A 22,927-nucleotide genomic window follows, 5' to 3' on the forward strand; every position below is an offset into this window, starting at 1 on the left:
TAGTTATTTTTATATATTTTAAGCCCTTAGAAACTCTCCCACACTGTTAACATTATTAGAGCCCTCTAGACATGAAATAACACCCTTTAGTCAAAAGTTTAAACTGTCCTCCATGACAAGACAGAGATGACAGTTCTTTCTCACAATTAAAAGAATGCAAACATATCTTCTTCTCTTCAGGAGCAGAGAATTTCAGAGGGAGAGAGAGAGAGAGCAGCAAAGAAAAGCAAACAATCAAAAATCAATACTTGTGCTTTTAAGTTTGCCACTGCATTTTTTAGAGGAGCGTCAGTATCTTCTAAGCAAACAGCCTCTGTGAAAACAGCCCCTCTGCCCACATCTCCTCCGTCAGGCGCAGAGAATGTTAGAGAGGGTGAGAGAGAGGCAGAGACAAGCAAACAATCAAGCTCCGCGCGGGATGCATATCTTATAGCATTGAGGAGTTTTAGTTAATATGTAATGCATGCTCTGATTGGGTAGCTTCTAAGCCATCCGCCAATAGCGTTCCTTGTATGAAATCAACAGGGCAAACAAACTGAGGAAGCGTGTAGCATAAATTAAAAGACCCACTGTCTGCAGAAATCCGCGAACCAGCGAAAAATCTGTGATATATATTTAGATGTGCTTACATTTAAAATCCGCGATAATGTGAAACCGCGAAAGTCGAAGCGATATAGCGAGGGATTACTGTAATGCAATATCGGTTTATCCAATCCACTTGGGCAACCTAGTTTGTTTCCCCTTCAGTTCTTTCAACCAATCAAAACACATGTAACAATGCAGCACACTCAGAGCTGAAATGTCCACAAGATGGTAGTGCACTTTGCAGGAGTCGGCTTTAGGGGCACTTTCATCTCTTGGAAAAATATGCCCATATTTTTTTTTAGACAGAACCAAAGTTGGGCAGTTGATGAGTTGACGCCCCTTCCTCAACTACCCATTCATTGCCCTCAATCAGTTGCTCTGCTCCCCAGCTCCGAGCTTAGAAACACTGATTCAATCTCAAACTTTCAAATCTAAACTTAACACTCATCTGTTTAAGGCTGCTTTTTCTCTTTGATTACATTTGCTCTGTCTAACATGAATTTTTGTATTTTTAGTTTAGTTTATAATGTGCGTTTTATCTATTGTTCAGTCTCCTTGAGTGTTTAGAAAGGCGCCTACGAATAAATAAAATGTAGAACATTAGAACACTCTAGTGAAAACAGGCCATTCAGCCCAGTCCTATCCTAAGATCAGGAAAAACAAAAAACACGCTGTCACCGATTACAAGTGCAAGATGTTACGTGAATGAATATGAATAATGTTTTACGAAATGTACTATATAGGTCATACAATGAATAATTCCAAATATCATATATACCTCGTCTCTGGTTTTTTTTGACATCATAAACCATAAGGTGCATACTAATTCTGCGTGAGCAGGAACACTCAATAAAACTGAATAAAAAAAATGAAGAGATGGTGAGATACGAAGAAGGCAGATTCACCAGCGTTTGTGTGTCAGCTTTTATCCCTCCAGATCAGAGAATGTCCAGTTCCATTGTCTCAAAACACCACTCACATCTACAGTTACTCCCAGTTTCAAATAAAAACTAATAGCGTCAGATGCCTAGGGCAGTAGTATGTATCGTGATCGTGAGTGAGAGAATAAAAGTGAAAAAAAAACCTAACTTTTACAAGTCCTATACATGTACACCGTCTGTTACAGAGCAAACCAAATGTATGTGTTTATTGTATAATTTTAACAATAAGAGCAGCTCACTACTGAAAATGGCAAATATAGGAGGAAGTCAGGATTGAACCGGGGACTCTTGATTACAAGTCAGCAAATCTTCCCGCTAAGCCACAGAAGCTGTTGTATCGTCCTTGAACTTTTTGTGAAAGTGTTTATTTGATCTTTGGACTTCAGGCTTCACACTTTCTATAGTTTATGCCAACATTTTGTCATTTACTACTAAAATATGAAAAACGTTTTCTGTTTTAACAAAGTGCTTACACAGATTATTGTAGAATATTCGTGTGTTCCAAATAACAATCTATTATTTCCACTCTAAAACTCCAGCACTTCACTCCCAGATAATCTATCAAGGCATGAGCTGGGAGAACTTAATAAACTTTCTGCGACGGTGGGGGATGGAATAGCAGGCTGCTTACAGCTTGTCTTTATCGGCACATTTACAGGACAAAAGACGCTGGCAGAGAGGTCTGAACGGATTTAGGGTGGGCGGATTAGGTTTTCCGTAGGCTCTGCTAATTCTAGTGTTAAAGAGTGACAGAGCTGGTGGTGCCTGTGTGGCGTGTTAGTTGGGTACTGTAAGTGTTGGTCTGGGTTTACAGATTGAATTGCTGCCATACATGCTTGTGTGTTTTACATCATTGATTTATTACTACATTGTTGTCCGCTTTGTAATTCTGTTCATATTATTTTAAATTGTAATATTTAATCTATCAAAATCACAGGAAGGGGTCTGAGGGCGGATTAGGGTTGACCTGCTATCACAGGGGTGCCCAATGCGTTGATCGCGATTGACCGGTAGATCGCAAAGGTAGTGCAGGTAGATCACACTGCATTCAACAAAAATTTTTTTTTAAATTATTATTCTATCATATATCCTCCCTATGGGATTTGCCACTTGATTGACATACAGGTCGGCCAGTCTGAGATCTCTTTTGTTCTAACACACTGGTCATCCCGCACGCACGATCAAATGCGCGAGCTAATCCAAAACTCCGGCTATGATCTAGTTAGCCTTCCAATTTACATCAACTAAAGAAGGGGTTTTAAAAAAATTGTTTGGGGAGGGTATGGGCTGGATGTGGGATTGGAAGAGGATTTTTTTTCTCACAATGTCACAATCGAAGTCCGTTTGTCTGATCTGTCAATTTATCATTGCTATTCCAATGAAGTAAAACGTGGAAAGGCACTTTCGAACTGTTCATAAAAACTACAAAACGTTCCGGGTGACTCACTCAAATCATTAAGCATAAGAAGTCCTTCCAAGAGCTACACCCTTGACTGCATTATTCGGCTCTGCTTATTTATGCGAGTCAGCCTTTTCCCCCACATGAAGGTTATTAAATCCAAATACTGTAGTGACCATAAATGTAATGAATTGTTATTGTGCCATAAAGGTTATTCAGTTATGTAAGGTACGACTACAGATATTTTATGTATAAAGTATACTCAGTTTATACAGTGCATCCGGAAAGTATTCACAGTGCATCACTCTTTCCACATTTTGTTATGTTACAGCCTTATTCCAAAATGGATTAAATTCATTTTTCTCAGAATTCTACACACAACACCCCATAATGACAACATGAAAAAAGTTTACTTGAGGTTTTTGCAAATTTATTGAAAATAAAAAAACTGAGAAATCACATGTACATAAGTATTCACAGCCTTTGCTCAATACTTTTGTTTATGCACCTTTGACAGCAATTACAGCCTCAAGTCTTTTTGAATATGATGCCACAAGCTTGGCACACCTATCCTTGGCCAGTTTGCCCATTCCTCTTTGCAGCACCTCTCAAGCTCCATCAGGTTGGATGGGAAGCGTCGGTGCACAGCCATTTTAAGTTCTCTCCAGAGATGTTCAATCAGATTCAAGTCTGGGCTCTGGCTGGGCCACTCAAGGACATTCACAGAGTTGTCCTGAAGCCACTCCTTTGATATCTTGGCTGTGTCCTTAGGGTCGTTGTCCTGCTGAAAGATGAACCGTCGCCCAGTCTGAGGTCAAGAGTGCTCTGGAGCAGGTTTTCATCCAGGATGTCTCTGTACATTGCTGCAGTCATCTTTCCCTTTATCCTGACTAGTCTCCCAGTTCCTGCCCTGAAAAACATCCCACAGCATGATGCTGCCACCACCATGCTTCACTGTAGGGATGGTATTGGCCTGGTGATGAGCGGTGCCTGGTTTCCTCCAAACGTGACACCTGGCATTCACACCAAAGAGTTTGATCTTTGTCTCATCAGACCAGAGAATTTTGTTTCTCATGGTCTGAGAGTCCTTCAGGTGCCTTTTGGCAAACTCCAGGTGGGCTGCCATGTGCCTTTTACTAAGGAGTGGCTTCCGTCTGGCCACTCTACCATACAGGCCTGATTGGTGGATTGCTGCAGAGATGGTTGTCCTTCTGGAAGGTTCTCCTCTCTCCACAGAGGACCTCTGGAGCTCTGACAGAGTGACCATCGGGTTCTTGGTCACCTCCCTGACTAAGGCCCTTCTCCCCCGATCACTCAGTTTAGATAGCCAGCCAGCTCTAGGAAGAGTCCTGGTGGTTTCGAACTTCTTCCACTTATGGATGATGGAGGCCACTGTGCTCATTGGGACCTTCAAAGCAGCAGACATTTTTCTGTAACCTTCCCCAGATTTGTGCCTCAAGACAATCCTGTCTCGGAGGTCTACAGACAATTCCTTTGACTTCATGCTTGGTTTGTGCTCTGACATGAACTGTCAACTGTGGGACCTTCTATAGACAGATGTGTGCCTTCCAAATCCTGTCCAATCAACTGAATTTACCACAGGTGGACTCCAATTAAGCTGCAGAAACATCTCAAGGATGATCAGGGGAAACAGGATGTACCTGAGCTCAATTTGGAGCTTCATGGCAAAGGCTGTGAATACTTATGTACATGTGATTCTCAATTTTAGTATTTTTAATAAATTTGCAAAAATCTCAACTAAACTTTCTTCACGTTGTCATTATGGGCTGTTTGTAGAATTCTGAGGAAAAAAATGAATTTAATCCATTTTGGAATAAGGCTGTAACATAACAAAATGTGGAAAAGTGATGTGCTGTGAATACTTTCACGAATGCACTGTATATCATTTTTAAAGTAGGTAGATCATTTTGTCCTGGTCATTTTAAAAATAGTTCGCAAGCCGAAAAAGTGTGGGCACCCCTGTGCTATCAGAACCAAGTGCCTCACCAATAGCGTGGTGACTTATAGCAATGTAGTTCGGGAAACGGCGACGCGTTATAATGAAATGAGTTCAGAAATAAAAATACAGGGGTGGGCAGAAGTAGGTTTAGTAGTTCCTGGAATTTTCATAACCTGTGGGTATTTATCGATACGAACAGCCGTAAAACCTACTTTTGCCCACCCCGTATATGATTTGTGCAGGCCTTAAAGGAGACTAACTAGCTGTGGGCTGCAATCATTTTAACTGTGTTTGAATACAAGAGTTATGGTAGCAGTAAGAGCAAAGCATAAGTTTGCATTTTTCCTCAGAATAATGAACATGGTTACAGTTGTCCATCCAATGATCCATCTGTTTTCTAACTGCACTAGGTGCAAGGAAGTTGCATTTGGAGCGACTTTCAAAGCGTCTCGGTACCAGAGGCGAGTCCACAGGTTAACTGCAAAATGCAATTTAAGCGTTTCCAAACTTACACACTGGCCAGACATTTGTGTGGCTCAGCTCATAGTGTGAGACGACATGTAATGTGGGACTGTGCACTGCCATGTTGTAATAAGGGGCACTGAGGCTCTCATCCTGATTGTTCACTGCGTGGTTTTCATGTTCGTATCCCACAGCTTGCAGTCATATAAAAAAGTTTGGGAACCCCTCTTAATTCTTTGGATTTTTGTTTCTCATTGGCTGAGCTTTCAAAGTAGCAACTTCCTTTTAATATATACATGCCTTATGGAAACAGTAGTATTTCAGCAGTGACATTAAGTTTATTGGATTAACAGAAAATATGCAATATGCATCATAAGAAAATTAGACAGGTGCATAAATTTGGGCACCGCAACAGAGATATCACATCAATACTTAGTTGAGCCTCCTTTTGTAAATAAACCAGCCATGAGACGCCTCCTATAGCCTTTGATGAGTGTCTGGATTATGGATGGAGGTATTTTGACCATTCTTCCATACAAAATCTCTCCAGTTCAGTTAAATTTGATGGCTGCCGAGCATGGGCAGCCTGCTTCAAATCATCCCATAGATTTTCGATGATATTCAAGTCAGGGGACTGTGACGGCCATTCAGAACATTGTACTTCTCCCTCTGCATGAATGTCTTTGTAGATTTTGAACTGTTTTGGGTAATTGTCTTGTTGGAATATCCAACCCCTGCATAACTTCAACTTTGTGACTGATGCTTGAACATTATCCTGAAAATTTTGTTGATATTGGGTTGAATTCATCCGACCCTCGACTTTAACAAGGGCCCCAGTCCCTGAACTAGCCACACAGCCCACAGCATGATGGAACCTCCACCAAATTTGACAGAAGGTAGCAGGTGTTTTATCAGCTCAAAGCTTCCCATTAGGTGTAGAGGGCACATGGTTTTAAACCGTGCCTTTTGAGCCTTTCGTGTGTGCTAAATAACATGTAAGACAAAAACACTTCATTTAAGTGCGCCATACGCTTAAAGTGTACAGAAGAAGTTAAGAATCTTTTAAGTATAGAAAAGACACATTTTCCTTTTTTTTTACATTTTATTCTACGTGTGTAACAACTTTTTTCTTTATTCTTGTGTGGATTATGCTTTTAATTTTCACTAAATATTTTTAAAACAAATTTTTGGACTGAGAGATATCTTTCGGTAAACACGTTTTACCCGTGCTTGAACTTCGCCTTTTACTTGGCTACACTTCTAATACATGTGGATAAATGCATTATGCCAACCCCAATCTTAAAGCAAATTAAATTCATTTGATCTTTTAAACTTTCAAAAGGCGGCACACTGCATAAGAGCGGTCTATGCATTTCATTACTTTCATGCGGTGCCTCTCTTAATGTTGTGCCTTTCTTTAGGTCAACTGGCTGCCACAATGACCTTGTTCTACTCATAATTCACAACTCTGCATCAGCGCGAGTTAAACTTTTACTTAGTTGCAAGTTGTGGTGACGGCTTACTTGACTAAAGAGTACGAGATTTTAGTAATTGAAATCCTTAAATGTGACTTGCCTTCTATGTAAATTTGTACGGCCTTTAAAGTCAAAGTCAAAGTCAAAGTGAACTTTATTGTCATCTCAACCATATACAAGTATACAGATAGACGAAATTGCAAGCTCAGGGTCCACAGTGTAACAACATGATGTGCAAATAGTAAATTAAAAATAGAATAAAAATTTTAAAATTTATAATTAAAACACAAACAAACAAGACAAGACATTGTGCAAAGATAGGACAAACAAGTAGCAGCAATATTGATGTGTAAGATATGTAATATAATAAGTAAATAAATAATAAATAATAGATATAGATAATACAGAAATTATCAGTGTATGATAATAGTTGTTTAAGACGTGTGTAAACAATGACAGGTCAGAATGTTTCATAAATCCTTAGAGGTCAGTATGAGATTTTCAGTTCTTTGCAGGATAGTGGTTTTCATGTATAAAAGTTCTGTTTTGTAGAGGAGGTTGAGGCCGTGTGGAAGGTCCCAGGGGGCAGCCTGGTGTTAAGGAGTCTAACAGCTTGGGGGTAAAAACTCTCCTGCAGCCTCGCAGATTTGGCTTTGATGCTGCAATATCTTCTCTTGGATGGCAGAAGTGTGAAAAGTCCATGTGAGGGGTGTAAGGGGTCCTGCACAATGCTGCAGGCCTTGCGGACACAGCGTTTGTAAAATATGTCTTGTAGTGAAGGGAGAGGCACCCCAATAATGTTCTCTGCTGTCTTCACTATCCTTTGCAGGCGCTTGCGTCGGATATGTTGCAGTTGCCATACCAGACAGTGATGCAGCTGGTCAGGACACTCTCTATGATGCCTCTGTAGAACATGGTGAGGATGGAAGGGGGAAGACGTGCTTGATTCAGCCGCCTCAGGAAGTGTAGTCTCTGCTGGGCTTTCTTGATTAGTGATGAGGTGTTATGTGTCCACGTAAGTTCCTCAGTTAAGTGCACACCGAGGAACTTGGTACTCCTAACAATCTCCACATCTAAACCGTTGATGCTGAGCGGGATGTGGGCAGGACGTGATTTTCTGAAGTCCACGATTATCTCTTTTGTTTTGTCGACATTGAGAGATAGATTGTTGTCTTCACACCATGCGGACAGCCATTTCACCTCATCTCTGTATGCTCTTTCATCATCCCTGCTTATCAGTCCCAGCACCGTCGTATCATCCGCAAACTTGATGATGTGATTGGTGTTGTGCGTGGCTGTGCAGTCGTGAGTCAGCAGGGTGAAGAGCAGTGGACTAAGCACACAGCCCTGCGGTGCTCCAGTGCTCAGTGTGATGATGCTGGAAGTGTTGTAGCCCATCCGAACTGACTGGGGCCTCTCTGTCAAGAAGTCCAGGATCCAATTGCAGAGGGTGGTGTTTAGGCCCAACCTGCTCAGTTTTACACCAGCTTTGGAGGGATGATTGTGTTGAAGGCAGAGCTAAAGTCTATGAATAGCATCCTGACATATGTGTCTTTTTATCCAGATGTGTCAGGGAGATGTGAAGGGCAGAGCATATGGCATCCTCAGTTGACCTGTTTGAGCGGTATGCAAACTGAAGAGGGTCAAGGGAGGCAGGAGATTAGTCTTTATGTGTGACATGACTAACCTTTGAAGCACTTCATTATGATTGGTGTGAGTGCAACTGGTCGGTAGTCATTCAGGCATGTCACTGATGACTTCTTTGGCACTGGTATGATGGTGGTCGACTTGAAGCATGTTGGGACTGACGACTGGCTCAGAGATGTGTTGAAGATGTCTGTGAGGACACCAGCCAGTTGACTTGCACATTCTTTGAGCACAAGACCAGGTATGTTGTCAGGTCCTGCAGCCTTCCTTGGATTGACTCTGGATAGAGTCCTCCTCACATCTGTTATGGAGAGACAGAGTGCTTGGTCAGTGGAGGGAGGTGTTGCTTTTCTCGCAGGCTCTTTGTTCTGTGCCTCAAACCGTGCAAAGAAGTTGTTCAGCTCATCTGGAAGGGAGGCATCACCATCACTGCTGTGTGGATTGGGCTTGTAGTTTGTAATTGCCTGAACACCCTGCCACATACGACGTGTGTCTCTGGTGCTGCTGAATTGTTTGTTGATCTTCTGCGCGTATGCCCACTTAGCTCTCCTTATAGCACGAGACAGGTTGGCTCTGGTCACCCTAAGGGCGGCCTTGTCTCCAGATCTGAAGGCTGCATTTCTGATCTTGAGCAGCTTGTGCACTTCTCTTGTCATCCAGGGCTTTTGGTTGGCTCTAGTGGTAACATCCTTGGTAACAGTAACATCCTCTATGCATTTGGAGATGTAGCCAGTCACAGAGTCTGTGTACTCCTCCAGATTGATGGAGTCACCATCCATAGCAGCCTCTCTGAAAATGTCCCAGTCTGTCAATTGAAGCAGTCTTGGAGAGCTGAAACCGCACCAACCTGCCACACTCTGATGCTCTTGCGGGCTGGTTTAGTGCGCTTCAGCAGGGACTTTAGGTAATAACATGATCCCTCCTGCCCAAATCAAATTCATTCCCCAGAACATTCGCTACTTTAATGCAAACATCAGTAGTCTCTTTAAAGCGCATCCCCTCCAAGCTCAAGTATGACTCCCTTCCCTCCAGCACACCTTTACCTTGACTCTTTTAAATCCTACAGTTCCTGTCTAGGAATCACTTACAAGGATGGCTTGGGTCTATAAAGTCACAGGGCCACAAAAGCCACAATGCTCAATGTCAGCCCCCAAGACCACTGCATCCAGCCCTCTCTACTTGGGTGAAGTGGACAGAACCACAAATAGCTTCAGGGCCTCTTGTCCTTTAAAAATGACGCCCTTCAGCACAATGGCAGCGAGTTCCTCAAGAGATGGCAGCTAGTCATTATCACACACATGCGCTTTGGGGGCAACTACAGGGTCCAAGTGAGTGTGAAGTAATAAAAGATGAGGGATTGAAATAAAGCACTAACAACTTTCTCCCTCTTTTAACAGAGCAAGAGGAGACTAAACATTCTTTTCTGCTCCAGTTCCACTTGGTACCATCTTTTATGGCTCATTATGAAAAGGCCACTTTGGTGACATCACTTCTGGCCAGCCATTATGACATCACCTCCAGTCCACCTCTGATGGCGTCATTTTCCGGCCCACCTTTAATTATGTCAATTCCGGTCCACATGTGATGACGTCACTTCCAGCTGGCCATGATGACATCACCTCTGGTCCACCTTTGATGATGTCACTCCTGGCCCACCTTTGATGACGTCATTTCCAGCCGGCCATGACGACATCGTATCCTGTCTTCCCTCAAACTTCCTTCCTGCCGCCATTATTTAAAGAACCCTCGACTGTCTGTCTTGCATTGTCAAATGTTTTTTCAACTTTTTGACGATAATTCACTCAATACTTGAAACGCCAGACATTAGACGGGAGGTATCCCCAAATCTTTTCCTTGGTTTCTGTCCATTTATCTCATCACACCATATAACCAATTAACTTTATGGAGACAACCCTGCAGCAACTAGCAGCCCTCTATACAGTAATCCCTCCTCGATTGCGGGGGTTGCGTTCCAAAACCCCAGCGATAGCGAAAATCCAAGTAGAAACCATATGTTTGTGTAGTTATTTTTATATATTTTAAGCCCTTAGAAACTCTCCCACACTGTTAACATTATTAGAGCCCTCTAGACATGAAATAACACCCTTTAGTCAAAAGTTTAAACTGTCCTCCATGACAAGACAGAGATGACAGTTCTTTCTCACAATTAAAAGAATGCAAACATATCTTCTTCTCTTCAGGAGCAGAGAATTTCAGAGGGAGAGAGAGAGAGAGAGAGCGCAAAGAAAAGCAAACAATCAAAAAATCAATACTTGTGCTTTTAAGTTTGCCACTGCATTTTTTAGAGGAGCGTCAGTATCTTCTAAGCAAACAGCCTCTGTGAAAACAGCCCCTCTGCCCACATCTCCTCCGTCAGGCGCAGAGAATGTTAGAGAGGGTGAGAGAGAGGCAGAGACAAGCAAACAATCAAGCTCCGAGCGGGATGCATATCTTATAGCATTGAGGAGTTTTAGTTAATATGTAATGCATGCTCTGATTGGGTAGCTTCTAAGCCATCCGCCAATAGCGTTCCTTGTATGAAATCAACAGGGCAAACAAACTGAGGAAGCGTGTAGCATAAATTAAAAGACCCACTGTCTGCAGAAATCCGCGAACCAGCGAAAAATCTGTGATATATATTTAGATGTGCTTACATTTAAAATCCGCGATAATGTGAAACCGCGAAAGTCGAAGCGCGATATAGCGAGGGATTACTGTAATGCAATATCGGTTTATCCAATCCACTTGGGCAACCTAGTTTGTTTCCCCTTCAGTTCTTTCAACCAATCAAAACACATGTAACAATGCAGCACACTCAGAGCTGAAATGTCCACAAGATGGTAGTGCACTTTGCAGGAGTCGGCTTTAGGGGCACTTTCATCTCTTGGAAAAATATGCCCATATTTTTTTTTAGACAGAACCAAAGTTGGGCAGTTGATGAGTTGACGCCCCTTCCTCAACTACCCATTCATTGCCCTCAATCAGTTGCTCTGCTCCCCAGCTCCGAGCTTAGAAACACTGATTCAATCTCGCTTTTCAAATCTAAACTTAACACTCATCTGTTTAAGGCTGCTTTTTCTCTTTGATTACATTTGCTCTGTCTAACATGAATTTTTGTATTTTTAGTTTAGTTTATAATGTGCGTTTTATCTATTGTTCAGTCTCCTTGAGTGTTTAGAAAACCTCTGAATAAATAAAATGTAGAACATTAGAACACTCTAGTGAAAACAGGCCATTCAGCCCAGTCCTATCCTAAGATCAGGAAAAACAAAAAACACGCTGTCACCGATTACAAGTGCAAGATGTTACGTGAATGAATATGAATAATGTTTTACGAAATGTACTATATAGGTCATACAATGAATAATTCCAAATATCATATATACCTACGTCTCTGGTTTTTTTTGACATCATAAACCATAAGGTGCATACTAATTCTGCGTGAGCAGGAACACTCAATAAAACTGAATAAAAAAAATGAAGAGATGGTGAGATACGAAGAAGGCAGATTCACCAGCGTTTGTGTGTCAGCTTTTATCCCTCCAGATCAGAGAATGTCCAGTTCCATTGTCTCAAAACACCACTCACATCTACAGTTACTCCCAGTTTCAAATAAAAACTAATAGCGTCAGATGCCTAGGGCAGTAGTATGTATCGTGATCGTGAGTGAGAGAATAAAAGTGAAAAAAAAACCTAACTTTTACAAGTCCTATACATGTACACCGTCTGTTACAGAGCAAACCAAATGTATGTGTTTATTGTATAATTTTAACAATAAGAGCAGCTCACTACTGAAAATGGCAAATATAGGAGGAAGTCAGGATTGAACCGGGGACTCTTGATTACAAGTCAGCAAATCTTCCCGCTAAGCCACAGAAGCTGTTGTATCGTCCTTGAACTTTTTGTGAAAGTGTTTATTTGATCTTTGGACTTCAGGCTTCACACTTTCTATAGTTTATGCCAACATTTTGTCATTTACTACTAAAATATGAAAAACGTTTTCTGTTTTAACAAAGTGCTTACACAGATTATTGTAGAATATTCGTGTGTTCCAAATAACAATCTATTATTTCCACTCTAAAACTCCAGCACTTCACTCCCAGATAATCTATCAAGGCATGAGCTGGGAGAACTTAATAAACTTTCTGCGACGGTGGGGGATGGAATAGCAGGCTGCTTACAGCTTGTCTTTATCGGCACATTTACAGGACAAAAGACGCTGGCAGAGAGGTGCGAACGGATTTAGGGTGGGCCGGATTAGGTTTTCCGTAGGCTCTGCTAATTCTAGTGTTAAAGAAGTGACAGAGCTGGTGGTGCCTGTGTGGCGTGTTAGTTGGGTACTGTAAGTGTTGGTCTGGGTTTACAGATTGAATTGCTGCCATACATGCTTGTGTGTTTTACATCATTGATTTATTACTACATTGTTGTCCGCTTTGTAATTCTGTTCATATTATTTTAAATTGTAATATTTAATCTATCAAAATCACAGGAAGGGGTCTGAGGGCGGATTAGGGTTGACCTGCTATCACAGGGGTGCCCAATGCGTTGATCGCGATTGACCGGTAGATCGCAAAGGTAGTGCAGGTAGATCACACTGCATTCAACAAAAATTTTTTTTTAAATTATTATTCTATCATATATCCTCCCTATGGGATTTGCCACTTGATTGACATACAGGTCGGCCAGTCTGAGATCTCTTTTGTTCTAACACACTGGTCATCCCGCACGCACGATCAAATGCGCGAGCTAATCCAAAACTCCGGCTATGATCTAGTTAGCCTTCCAATTTACATCAACTAAAGAAGGGGTTTTAAAAAATTGTTTGGGAGGGTATGGGCTGGATGTGGGATTGGAAGAGGATTTTTTTTCTCACAATGTCACAATCGAAGTCCGTTTGTCTGATCTGTCAATTTATCATTGCTATTCCAATGAAGTAAAACGTGGAAAGGCACTTTCGAACTGTTCATAAAAACTACAAAAGCCCGGGTGACTCACTCAAATCATTAAGCATAAGAAGTCCTTCCAAGAGCTACACCCTTGACTGCATTATTCGGCTCTGCTTATTTATGCGAGTCAGCCTTTTCCCCCACATGAAGGTTATTAAATCCAAATACTGTAGTGACCATAAATGTAATGAATTGTTATTGTGCCATAAAGGTTATTCAGTTATGTAAGGTACGACTACAGATATTTTATGTATAAAGTATACTCAGTTTATACAGTGCATCCGGAAAGTATTCACAGTGCATCACTCTTTCCACATTTTGTTATGTTACAGCCTTATTCCAAAATGGATTAAATTCATTTTTTCTCAGAATTCTACACACAACACCCCATAATGACAACATGAAAAAAGTTTACTTGAGGTTTTTGCAAATTTATTGAAAATAAAAAAACTGAGAAATCACATGTACATAAGTATTCACAGCCTTTGCTCAATACTTTTGTTTATGCACCTTTGACAGCAATTACAGCCTCAAGTCTTTTTGAATATGATGCCACAAGCTTGGCACACCTATCCTTGGCCAGTTTCGCCCATTCCTCTTTGCAGCACCTCTCAAGCTCCATCAGGTTGGATGGGAAGCGTCGGTGCACAGCCATTTAAGTTCTCCAGAGATGTTCAATCAGATTCAAGTCTGGGCTCTGGCTGGGCCACTCAAGGACATTCACAGAGTTGTCCTGAAGCCACTCCTTTGATATCTTGGCTGTGTCCTTAGGGTCGTTGTCCTGCTGAAAGATGAACCGCCCCAGTCTGAGGTCAAGAGTGCTCTGGAGCAGGTTTTCATCCAGGATGTCTCTGAACGTTGCTGCAGTCATCTTTCCCTTTATCCTGACTAGTCTCCCAGTCCCTGCCGCTGAAAAACATCTCCACAGCATGATGCTGCCACCACCATGCTTCACTGTAGGGATGGTATTGGCCTGGTGATGAGCGGTGCCTGGTTTCCTCCAAACGTGACACCTGGCATTCACACCAAAGAGTTTGATCTTTGTCTCATCAGACCAGAGAATTTTGTTTCTCATGGTCTGAGAGTCCTTCAGGTGCCTTTTGACAAACTCCAGGTGGGCTGCCATGTGTCTTTTACTAAGGAGTGGCTTCCGTCTGGCCACTCTACCATACAGGCCTGATTGGTGGATTGCTGCAGAGATGGTTGTCCTTCTGGAACATTCTCCTCTCTCCACAGAGGACCTCTGGAGCTCTGACAGAGTGACCATCGGGTTCTTGGTCACCTCCCTGACTATGGCCCTTCTCCCCCGATCACTCAGTTTAGATAGCCAGCCAGCTCTAGGAAGAGTCCTGGTGGTTTCGAACTTCTTCCACTTATGGATGATGGAGGCCACTGTCCTCATTGGGACCTTCAAAGCAGCAGACATTTTTCTGTAACCTTCCCCAGATTTGTGCCTCAAGACAATCCTGTCTCGGAGGTCTACAGACAATTCCTTTGACTTCATGCTTGGTTTGTGCTCTGACATGAACTGTCAACTGTGGGACCTTCTATAGACAGATGTGTGCCTTCCAAATCCTGTCCAATCAACTGAATTTACCACAGGTGGACTCCAATTAAGCTGCAGAAACATCTCAAGGATGATCAGGGGAAACAGGATGTACCTTAGCTCAATTTGGAGCTTCATGGCAAAGGCTGTGAATACTTATGTACATGTGATTCTCAATTTTAGTATTTTTAATAAATTTGCAAAAATCTCAACTAAACTTTCTTCACGTTGTCATTATGGGCTGTTTGTAGAATTCTGAGGAAAAAAATGAATTTAATCCATTTTGGAATAAGGCTGTAACATAACAAAATGTGGAAAAAGTGATGTGCTGTGAATACTTTCACGAATGCACTGTATATCATTTTTAAAGTAGGTAGATCATTTTGTCCTGGTCATTTTAAAATAGTTAGCAAGAAAAAGTGTGGGCACCCCTGTGCTATCAGAACCAAGTGCCTCACCAATAGCGTGGTGACTTATAGCAATGTAGTTCGGGAAACGGCGACGCGTTATAATGAAATGAGTTCAGAAATAAAAATACAGGGGTGGGCAGAAGTAGGTTTAGTAGTTCCTGGAATTTTCATAACCTGTGGGTATTTATCGATACGAACAGCCGTAAAACCTACTTTTGCCCACCCCGTATATGATTTGTGCAGGCCTTAAAGGAGACTAACTAGCTGTGGGCTGCAATCATTTTAACTGTGTTTGAATACAAGAGTTATGGTAGCAGTAAGAGCAAGCGCAAGTTTGCATTTTTTCCTCAGAATAATGAACATGGTTACAGTTGTCCATCCAATGATCCATCTGTTTTCTAACTGCACTAGGTGCAAGGAAGTTGCATTTGGAGCGACTTTCAAAGCGTCTCGGTACCAGAGGCGAGTCCACAGGTTAACTGCAAAATGCAATTTAGCGTTTCCAAACTTACACACTGGCCAGACATTTGTGTGGCTCAGCTCATAGTGTGAGACGACATGTAATGTGGGACTGTGCACTGCCATGTTGTAATAAGGGGCACTGAGGCTCTCATCCTGATTGTTCACTGCGTGGTTTTCATGTTCGTATCCCACAGCTTGCAGTCATATAAAAAAGTTTGGGAACCCCTCTTAATTCTTTGGATTTTTGTTTCTCATTGGCTGAGCTTTCAAAGTAGCAACTTCCTTTTAATATATTACAAGCCTTATGGAAACAGTAGTATTTCAGCAGTGACATTAAGTTTATTGGATTAACGGAAAATATGCAATATGCATCATAAGAAAATTAGACAGGTGCATAAATTTGGGCACCGCAACAGAGATATCACATCAATACTTAGTTGAGCCTCCTTTTGTAAATAAACCAGCCATGAGACGCCTCCTATAGCCTTTGATGAGTGTCTGGATTATGGATGGAGGTATTTTTGACCATTCTTCCATACAAAATCTCTCCAGTTCAGTTAAATTTGATGGCTGCCGAGCATGGGCAGCCTGCTTCAAATCATCCCATAGATTTTCGATGATATTCAAGTCAGGGGACTGTGACGGCCATTCCAGAACATTGTACCTCTCCCTTTGCATGAATGTCTTTGTAGATTTTGAACTGTGTTTTGGGTCATTGTCTTGCTAGAATATCCAACCCCTGCATAACTTCAACTTTGTGACTGATGCTTGAACATTATTCTGAAAAATCTGTTGATATTGGGTTGAATTCATCCGACCCTCGACTTTAACAAGGGCCCCAGTCCCTGAACTAGACACACAGCCCCACAGCATGATGGAACCTCCACCAAATTTGACAGAAGGTAGCAGGTGTTTTTCTTGGAATGCGGTGTTGTTCTTCTGCCATGCAAAGCGATGTTTGTTATGACCAAATAACTCAATTTTTGTCTCATCAGTCCAAAACCCTTTGTTCCAAAATGAATCTGGCTTGTCTAAATGAGCATTTGCATACAACAAGCGTCTCTGTTTGTGGTGTGAGTGCAGAAAAGGCTTCTTTCTCATCACCCTACCATACAGATGTTCTTTGTGCAAATTGCGCTGAATTGTAGAATGATGTACAGATACACCAGCTGCAGCCAGATGTTCTTGCAGGTCTTTGGAGGTAATCTGTGGGTTGTCTGTAACCATTCTCACAATCCTGCGCATATGACGCTCCTGTATTTGTCTTGGCCTGCCAGACCTGCTGGGTTGGTTTAACAGCAACTGTGCCTGTGGCCTTCCATTTCCTGATTCCATTCCTTACAGTTGAAACTGACAGTTTAAACCTCTGAGATTAGCTTTTTGTAGCCTTCCCCTAAATCATGAAAATGAACAATCTTTGTTTTCAGATCTTTTGAGAGTTGCTTTGAGGATCCCATGGAGTCTGTCACTCTTCAGAGGAGAGTCAAAGGGAAGCACAACTTGCAGTTGACCACCTTAAACACCTTTTCTGATGATTGGACACACCGGCGTATGAAGTTCAAGGCTTAAATGGCTGATCCAACCAATTTGGTGTTGCAAGTAATCAGCATTGAGCAGTTACATGCCTTCAAGTCAGCAAAATGACAAGGGGACCTACATTTTTGCACAGCCAGTTTTTCACATTTGATTTAATTTCATACAACTAAATACTTCTTTACTGAAAATCTTTGTTCGGAAAACATCCCAGTACTTAGATGTTCCTAGGAAATGAAAGACATGCAGTACCACAGTTATCTTTTTTGTTGAAAGGAGAGTCAATTATTATGCAGGCTGAGAGGGGTTCCCAAACTTTTCATATGACTGCAGGTGGCCTGGCCAGGCTAAACTGTTCCGTTTGTGTGTGAGAGTGTATGTGAGTGAGTGTTCACCCTACGACTTACTGGCGCCCGTTGCTGGTTGGCATAAGGCTCCAGCCACTCCACAATTCTGCCCTGGATAATCGAGCACAGTAACCGACTGTTTGGTGAGATAACTTTGAGTTTTGTAAAATAATGTGGCTCAGAAAAAAAAAAAAAAATGTATTATTTTATTAGCATTTTAAGTAGTATTTGTTGTTCAGTTAATGAATTTGAAAACGGCGGTAACGTCAGATAAAACAGACAAGTCCAAGATGATCACCTAAATCTCTGTGGCACAAACAGTCGGGCCTCACCATTTGCCTTTCTGCATTTCAGTTTTAGACAGCTGCCATTTCAAAGGTAATACTTTTGGCAAGTTACAAAAGTACAGTAGCCATGGACTGGTATTAGAATTAAAGATCAAGGCATTCGGGGGCCTACTCTGCAGTTTTTAAGGAGGTTCATCATTGGATTCCATTTGATTTGATGGTGGACAGCAATTATCTGTAGCAAAGGGCGTCTTTAGTTCTTAAGTGGGCGCTGCTTTTGCTCACAATCAGCATCTTGGTGCTCAAATTTCCTGTAAAATATCAGATACATGTATACAGCACCTGAAAGATGGAGGTTTTCTCATTGTATTGTGTGGCGTGCAGCCGGGGCCCTTGCCCGGCTGGAACGCATCCATGCTGGGAGGACTGGGGGGACGCTAGATGGCAATCCCCGTAAGTTGCAGTAGTGCCAGTAGTTTGGTGCAGCCCTGTTGGGATCTGTGGGTGCCGCCATGGGGTGCTGCAGAAGGAGTTGCTGAGCCCTTTTGGGCAGTTCCTCTGCCACACCGGTAAGTCCTGCCCGGAAATGAGTACTGAAGCACCTGGAGCACTTCTGGGTGCCTTATAAAAGGAGCCAGCAGCCACTACTCAAAGAGCCAGAGTCAGGAGGAGGAGCGACAAAGCTTGACAGGAATGGAGGATGAAGAAAGAGGAAGAGGATTGTTTGTGCATCGTGCTGTGCTCGGACTGTGCTGCTGTGCTTGTGGGAAACTGGGAAGATGTTTCCCACAAGAGAAAAGAAAAATCAGTGTGTGCCACGCTTGCCTGTGTTGGGTCCAGGTGGCATTGCCAGCCGGGTGGTCCACAATGATTAACACAGCAATGTATCACTGTGAGTTTCATTTGTTGTTTCTCCCACTGACCAACTGAAAAAAGACAAAAAGTCAAAGTGAAATCAGACCTCGGCAAACATGGGGATGCTTCTCTGCAGCAGGCCCTGGAAGACTCATGATGGTAAAATGAAGATAGCACAGACCTTCAAGGGACACCGTGATGCCGTCTGCATGAAAATGTGCACCTTAGAAGATGAAGTACCAAACCCCAAGCATAAAACTAAAGCTAACACGGAAATGACAACAACAACAACAAATGCCCTGGTGTGGTGGAGTCGGAGTCCTGATCTCTCTCTCCAATGGAGAATTTGTGGCTGTTGACTCACAACCTCCATGCAACCTTAAAGAGCTTGAGCAGTTGGGCAAAATGGCACGGGGCAGACGTACAAAGCTAACAAGAGACCTGCACACACACACGGGCTGTCATGGCTGCTAAAGGTGAATCTACTAAATTCTGACCTGAAGTGGTGCCTGCCTACGTGATAAGTGTCACACAAGTGCGCTTGGAAGTCAACCAAAGGGACCAGGAAACGCCGATTCCATGCCAGGCCAGGGGGCGGTGGGGTGCACTAAGCCTCTCTCTTTTCTCTCCGCAGGCCAACCACGAGAAATCCTTCCTGTCCCTGCCCTGAGGACATCACTTCCCAGGAACCAGCTATAAAAACCCCTCATCCTCCATACTTAAACAGTTCTGTGTTGGACTCGAACCTGTACACATTGTATGCAAATATAAGCCTTTTGCAGCCAGGGAAACAATATGGGCGGCTGCCTCTAACCCTAACCCTAACCCTAATTTCTTTCACATCAGTTATTTGTGTTTTATAGTTGTAATCCAGTGAGATACCTTTGACATTGAGGGAGGCGTTTTCTGTTTATCCATGTCAAAAATTCCAAATTAGATCAACTGTGATTCAATGATGTAGGACAGAGGTGTCCAACTCCGGTCCTGGTGGGCCGCAGTGGCTGCAGATTTTTAGTCTAACCATCTTCTTAATTAGTGAGCCATTTTTGCTGCTGATTAACTTGTTTTGCCTTAGTTTTAATTCACGTGACTCAGACCCGTTCGTTGCAGCCACGCAACCAGCTAACCTGAAAATAAAGAAAGGTGAAAATCTCTGACATGTTGGTCTGCTCAGGTCACCAAAACATCTTGACGGTGGTCTTAGAAAAAACAGTCTGCTGTGGTAGAATAGGAGCAGCAACATCCTGATATTCAATAACGGCTTTAATTAACAGCAAGAATTGGCTTTTCATTAAGAAACTGGTTGGGGTGAAATTGGCTGGAGTTTGACGCTTCAGTTTAGCTGGTCATCTGTTGGCTCGTTTCACATCTCATTTCTGTTTGGCTGCCATTTAATGAAGAAACAAATCAATTCAGAGGACTGAGTCCTTAAAAACAGGGCTATTAAGAATGAAGGGAAAAGGAGTTAATTAGCAGTGAAAACTGATTGCTGATTAGGAAAAGGGTTAGAATGTAAACCTGCAGCCACTGCGACCCACCAGGACTGGAGTTGGACCCCTCTGATGTAGGACAATATACAGTAATCCCTCACTATATCGCGCTTCGACTTTCGCGGTTTCACTCTATCGCGGATTTTAAATGTAAGCATATCACTGGTTCGCGGATTTCTGCGGACAATGTGTCTTTTAATTTATGCCACATGCTTCCTCAGTTTGTTTGCCCAGTTGATTTCATACAAGGGACGCTATTGGCGGATGGCTGAGAAGCTACCCAATTAGAGCACGTATTACATATTAAATAAAACTCCTCAATGATATACATTCCCACATTTCAAAGCTCTAACAGCCCGTACTGATTTTTGATTGTTTGCTTTTCTCTGTCTCTCTCACTCTCTCTGACATTCTCTGCCTGGACGGAGGGGTGTGAGCAGAGGGGCTGTTTGCTTAGAAGATACGGACGCTCCTCTAAAAAATGCTGAAAAGACTACCTTCACATTGATCCCTTCACTGCAGCAGCTTTATCGCAGTGCTTCATTTACTTAAAAGCACAACGGCCCTATTGATTTTTGTTTACTTTACTCTCTCTCTGATATTCTCTGCTCCTGACGCGCGCACTCCTTTGAAGAGAAGATATGCTTGCATTCTTTTAATTGTGAGAAAGAACTGTCATTTCTGTCTTGTCATGGAGCACAGTTTAAACCTTTGACTAAAGGGTGTTATTTCATGCCTAGAGGGCTCTAATAATGTTAAAAAATATATTTAGAAGGTCCTAAACAGGTTTTCTATGCTCTAACTGCGAAAATATTTATAAATAAAGATTTAAAAATAAAGAATCCTACTTCATGGAAATTCATTTATCTGTCTGGAGCGGATTAACCGCGATAAATGAGGGTTTACTGTATAATTGTGTGGAGAATATTTATAAACAGTGTGGGAGAGTTTCTAAGGGCTTAAAATATATAAAAATAACCATACAAACATAGGATTTCTACTTCGCGGATTTTCACCTATCGTTTCTGGAACGCAACCCCCGCGATCGAGGAGGGATTACTGTAATGTGAAAACTTCCAGGGGAGGGGGTGTTGGGATGTGAATACTTTTGATACACGCCGTTATCCCATCATTCTCCTCACTACCAAACTGTGCACACCACCCAGTGGTCTCACGTGAGATTGCTCTAAAGGCCTCTGATCGTTCCTTAGGCTAAGAAAGTGTACGGTGTAGGCCTCCTTTGATCAGTAAGTGTGAGAGGGCATCTCGACTCCCCCCAGTGTAACACGTGACACAAGTGCACGGTGAATGCCAGCCATCAGAGGACGGTACAGTAGGTAAGTTCTGTAAATGTGCGTTTCTTTGCGTACTCTTAACTCTAATATCTCACCGCCTGACCGCAATCATGCTGGCCTATCAACTTGCAGTAATGATGCACAATGCTGGCGATGCCAGTGTTTAAATCAAATGACAAAACTTGCATTCACAGACTTGGTGAAAGGTGCCCATCAGGTCACTACCATTCGCCCAGAGCCTCAAGCTACTGCTTTCATTTTAGCACCTACCTTCACCAGAGTGACTTGAACCCGATGCATCAGTGGTCCCTCTCACGTCCATCGATTCCAACTTCACTTGGTCAGAATGCTGCTGTGGGGAACTTTTGGGTGTGAAGTCAGATGCAGGAACCTTTTCTTCGGGACATAAACACTGAGATTCACTCTCCGATTTGAGGTCTTCATCCTTCATACTGTGTACAGTTATATTTTTCTGCCCCTCAGTGCTCTCGGGCATCGAATCAGTGTCTACATCACAATCCTCCTTCTTCATGCTGATGCTCTCCTGTTGAAGGTATGCAGATTCCCACTCACAGTCCTCTTCTTTGATGTCAGCACTTCTTTTGTGGAGTGTGGACTTCTCTTTCTTATCATCACAGACCTCTTCCGAGCCCCCCTCTTCACCTTGACCTTTCATACAGACAGATGGGCTCACCTCCTCCATATCTGAGAGCTGAAGGCTGTAGACTTTTACCTGTAGAAAAGCAGAGTAGAATTCAGAACTGCACCAAAGAGCACAGGGCACATGTGGAGCTACCCTCATGGCTTGCTACAATATGAAGGACCACACTGCACACAGTTTGCCCAGCGCGGTCCTCCCAAGTGTTTCAAATTCTATAGGTAACCCCTGTGATTTGCAGTCTACACAGTGTGGGAATTATACAGTGGCTATAGAAAAGAGTCTCCCCTTTCAAAATATTACCATTGTAAGATATGGCCGGCCATTCATCCCAGCCAATACCCCCAAGCCACCAGGTGGAGCCCTCCTTGCAGCATGGAGGTCCCCAGAAGACCAGCAGGGCATCATGGACAATGTGGTTTTATGCACAGCCCTGCTGGATGCCATGGGGGCCACAGGAGGGAGCTGCAGGGAGGACCGAGGGCTTCTTCATGCCCTGTGACCCGGAGGTTCGTCATAGGAAGAGCGACGTACTTCCGGGTTGAAGAAAAGAACTTTTACCTGACCCGGAAGTGATTGAGAATCACATGGACTGGAGATAGGGAACACTTCCGGGTCAGGGAATATAA

General features: G+C 42.7%; 1 protein-coding gene across 1 annotated transcript in view; it reads right to left on the minus strand.

Annotated features, from left to right (window-relative positions):
* LOC120533368 (zinc finger protein 585A-like) overlaps window positions 1–22,514 on the minus strand; it is a 49,538-nt gene extending 27,024 nt beyond the window's left edge. Inside the window, exon 1 of the mRNA XM_039760221.1 lies at window positions 21,911–22,514. Coding sequence (XP_039616155.1) covers window positions 21,911–22,442 — 532 coding nt within the window. The 5' untranslated portion in view covers window positions 22,443–22,514. The remainder of the gene's footprint in view (window positions 1–21,910) is intronic.
* Window positions 22,515–22,927: the final 413 nt, after the last annotated feature.

Source organism: Polypterus senegalus, chromosome 8, assembly GCF_016835505.1.
Source record: "Polypterus senegalus isolate Bchr_013 chromosome 8, ASM1683550v1, whole genome shotgun sequence".
NCBI classification, from domain to species: Eukaryota; Metazoa; Chordata; class Cladistia; order Polypteriformes; family Polypteridae; genus Polypterus; species Polypterus senegalus.